General features: G+C 38.5%; 1 protein-coding gene across 1 annotated transcript; it reads left to right on the top strand.

The window, feature by feature from the left end:
- Window positions 1–1,704: 1,704 nt before the first annotated feature.
- Window positions 1,705–3,271, top strand: LOC141350974 (uncharacterized). Its single transcript, XM_073856871.1, has 3 exons — window positions 1,705–2,503; window positions 2,630–2,963; window positions 3,153–3,271. The coding sequence occupies exons 1-3, from the start codon at window positions 2,234–2,236 to the stop codon at window positions 3,167–3,169; spliced, it is 621 nt and encodes a 206-aa protein (XP_073712972.1). The 5' UTR covers window positions 1,705–2,233; the 3' UTR covers window positions 3,170–3,271.
- The last annotated feature ends 500 nt before the right edge of the window (window positions 3,272–3,771 follow it).

The following is a 3,771-nucleotide window of genomic DNA, read 5'->3' as shown; positions in this document are numbered from 1 at the left end:
CCCCCCAAAAATCTCAGACTTACAGTAACTTAATCTCGTTGTAGTTATGATACAGTTTAACTCTGCTTACACACCATTGGGTGAGACCCCAGCCTCCAGCTGTGGCCACTATTTTGCCGGAGTCACTCTAAGATCGGTGTGCTTCAGGGCCGATTCTAGGATTTTCATTTTAGAGGGGCTCAGCCCCCAGTAAGGGTATGATTAAAAAAAATATTATTTGACTATTAGGGTAGGGTTATATACTACTAACCTTATTGCAATCCACTATTCCATTGTATTCCCTGTGTTTCATAAATGGGACTAGAAAATTTTCAGTTGAATGGAGATTTTTTAACAATGAAGACTTCCTGATTCAGAGGAAGATGAAACAAAGAAATTTGAGACAGACTCAGATGATAGCCAGAATCAAGACTACTTCCATCCGTGTGCGGTAGGTGAATTTAACCCTGAGTGAACAATTCCTTTGCTGCTTCAAAAACATCTGTAAAATCTGGGGGGGGGGGTTAAAGTTACCCAGCTCCTACTAGGGTGGTTGTGGCTTTTTTGATCTGGATATGTGTGTTTGCCACCAGGGCCGGAGTGGGGCCACTTTTCAGGCCGGGAGTTTCAGGCCCAAGACCGGCCCACTTTTTCCATAGTGTTATTCCAAATTAGCACTTTTTTTTCAAATTGGATAAATAAAGCAACAGTTCAGCTCTTACTATAGTTTTTATTAATATCATGGTTAAACAATAAGGTAAAAGTTAAATAATATTTCACTTAAGATGAGAAGTTAACAAAAATATTCCTCTACACTTTAAAAAAGGCTGTGTTATTTTTGACCCATAATGGGTAAATATTGGACAGAACAAATGCTGGGTTAAAAATAACCAAATGTTGGGTTTTTGTTATGCAACCGTGGATTATAATAACCCAACAGATGGGTTAAAACAACCCAGCATTGGGTCAATTTTAACCCAGCAGCGTGTTCTGTCCGGTGTTTGCCCATTGTGGGTCAAAAATAATCCAGCCCTTTTCGGAGTCTATTCCACAAGGAAAGATTGATAAATTATTAGCATTGCTAATGCTATGAGGCCTATGATTAATCAGATGCAAATAGAAATATAAAACCCAGTCCTAATTAAAAAAGAAAACAATTTGACAAAAATATTGAATCCAATATTGGGTTAATATATAGCATAACAAGTGATTTATACGCTTTTTTTCGGCTGGTCATTTTTGACTGGGAACACAAAAGGTGTTATAGGGTTCTGAACACAACCTGAGGGTTAAATAACTTTAATTCATATTGTTTACTCATGGCCTCCTCGTTTTAAGCGGGGAACTGGCTAATCTACTGCTCAGAAGCTGCTTGCATAATATTTGCAAAGTCTATGAATTGCCATGTATAGACAAAAGGCTAATATTTTAACAAAAAAAATAAATGTTGGCTTTTAAATAGTTTGACAACGGTATTAGCCAAATAATTACGTTGCTAATGCTAATCATTACTAGGCTTATTTCTCTTTAAGTTACCTGTTGTTGTCACTTTTGTTTGTCCTCTTGAAAATAAATCTGTAAGTTTGGCACATTTGGCAGCATCCTCCTCCAATAGATTTTTTCTTCAACCTGTTTTTACGCCCTCCTCCTCTCAGACGCGTATTGTTACGGTAGGGCCGGCCCAGCCTACCGGAGAAAAGTTTTCTGGGACGTGCTATGGACCGAACCAACTCTATGGGAGGGGAGGGGAAAACTCCCTCACATGCTACAACCCATGCAGAGGCTGCGCGCTGTCAATGCGAAACGTGTGAAGTGTATCTAAGAGAAGATAGACTCACTAACGTGACAAATGTAAAAAAAAAAAAAACTCGACCGGCCCAAAAGTGAAGCGGCCCACCGGGAATTCTCCTGGTTCTCCCGATTACCCACCCCGGGCCTGTTTGCCACACGGTGTTAACTGGCTACTCATACATTCTTAATTACCAAAGAAACTAAGGAGAAAGATGTCTGGGCACTATGATAAGCTATTACAAACACATAGCTATGTAAATATAAATAGAGAATGATTACTGTTTGTTTGTTTCCACTGACAGAAACATAGACTAAAGGGACACTGGTATGTTATTTAGTTGAGTCCATTTTAAATGGGATCATTTAAAAAACATTTTTTTTCAAATGAGTGTTTTCTTGTCATATCAGTAGTGGTGGTGTGCTGAAAACTGGCATTCGTTTAGAAAACTATCCAGTTATAAGTATGGAGGAGTCTGTGCATGATGACCCGGATGTTGAAAAGCAAGATGCAGCTATTCCTCCAAATGCAGCTATGGCCCTTACTGAGGATGATGTCATAGGACAACCTGCTTCAGTTGTTTACCATGATGTCTTGAAACAGCTTCTGGACTACCTTGTACTGCCCATTGAAAGATGCTACTTTAAAGAATCTACAACAGGCACACAATGCAATGCTGTTGAACCCTTTGAAGTCTCTTTAAAATCCAGAGGCACCCGAGTAATTTTTGAATGGGTTAGTATGTACACATTATCCAATATTTTCAGAGTCTAAAAATTATTAACAAGGTGTCTTATTATTAGACTTTTAATTTTTTTAACAGTATTTAGCCACATCTGTCTTTTTTACATCTGTCCAAAGGGTCACATTGTGTGGAAGTGGAGTTCATGGACTTCAAATTTGGAATGCTGGTCGGGGACTTTATGTTGTGTGTCAATATCCTACTGTCGGGAAATAACTTCAAGAAAACAGCGCTCAAAGACTTGGAGAATGTACGTGCTAAAGATCAATAAGGACTACAGCTACATCCAAGATCCACAGGGTCTCATTTTGCGTTCAAGACTGTTGGCACCTCAAGGGATGGCAGAGAGCCATCCTTACAGACCCGACGATCCACATAGGCTTGGGCTTCTCTCGGGTGGCACAGCACCATCAATACAGGAGCTTATGCAAGATCAAGTGAGTAGAGGGCTAGGTGAGTTTATGTACCCAAAACACTGTGAAATGGAAATACCTGTAAACACTTTTTTTGTTTACAAACAATTCACCAAAAAACATGCTTAAAAATTGTCTGTAATTTTATTTATTTGTGTTGTGTGTGTATATTGTATTTTAAGAACTACTGAACAATACATAATTTGCATTTATTTTCTTTTTTTTAAAGGCCAATCATCCAAGTAGACCTGTGCCGAGGCTCAGCCCTTCACCCTTTCTTTTGTTTTCAATGAGTTGTGTTATTTATAAAATATGTAAATATGTTAATTCGAATAATTAAAATGGGACATTGCAATATTATAAACAAATGTCTTTTTTTCTACTTGTAGGTGTACATAAATCTACCTACATTGAACATGTTGTGCTTATCACAGTCTGCTACTTTGCTAACAATACTACAGAATGTTCTCAAAATACTTACACATACACATAATAAAAAAACCAACAACTATAAATTACAACCTGGTAGGAATGAAACCAACATAATTTCCATTAGGGTCTGGAAATCTATCCCGTATACTCCACACACAGCAGCTTGGTAAAACAATTCTATGGTCTGGCCTGAGGACACCATATTGCCAGACAACAAATTGTCTGTAAGCTGCGTACCGGAACTGTCTATGGCTTTCACCAACTTCTTGTGCATCTTCCTCTGCTCGTTCCAGATTTGTCTTGCAAGACGCAGGACCCCTTCTTGAATAATGTATAAATCCATTTGTGGTACATTGGATATGTAGTGTTGTCGCTGTTGACAACAGCATTTTCTTTCAAAAAGTGTGGGCATCTCC

The sequence above is a fragment of the Misgurnus anguillicaudatus genome, chromosome 19, assembly GCF_027580225.2.
Source record: "Misgurnus anguillicaudatus chromosome 19, ASM2758022v2, whole genome shotgun sequence".
Lineage (NCBI taxonomy): Eukaryota > Metazoa > Chordata > Actinopteri > Cypriniformes > Cobitidae > Misgurnus > Misgurnus anguillicaudatus.
Note: the sequence above shows the minus strand (reverse complement) of the source record. Positions and strands in the feature narration are given on the sequence as shown.

Coding starts and splice junctions, on each gene's coding strand:
- LOC141350974 (XM_073856871.1), top strand. CDS start 2,234: ATGGAGGAGTCTGTGCATGATGACCCGGATGTTGAAAAGCAAGATGCA. Junction 2,504..2,629: donor CCCGAGTAATTTTTGAATGG/GTTAGTATGTAC, acceptor ATCTGTCCAAAG/GGTCACATTGTGTGGAAGTG.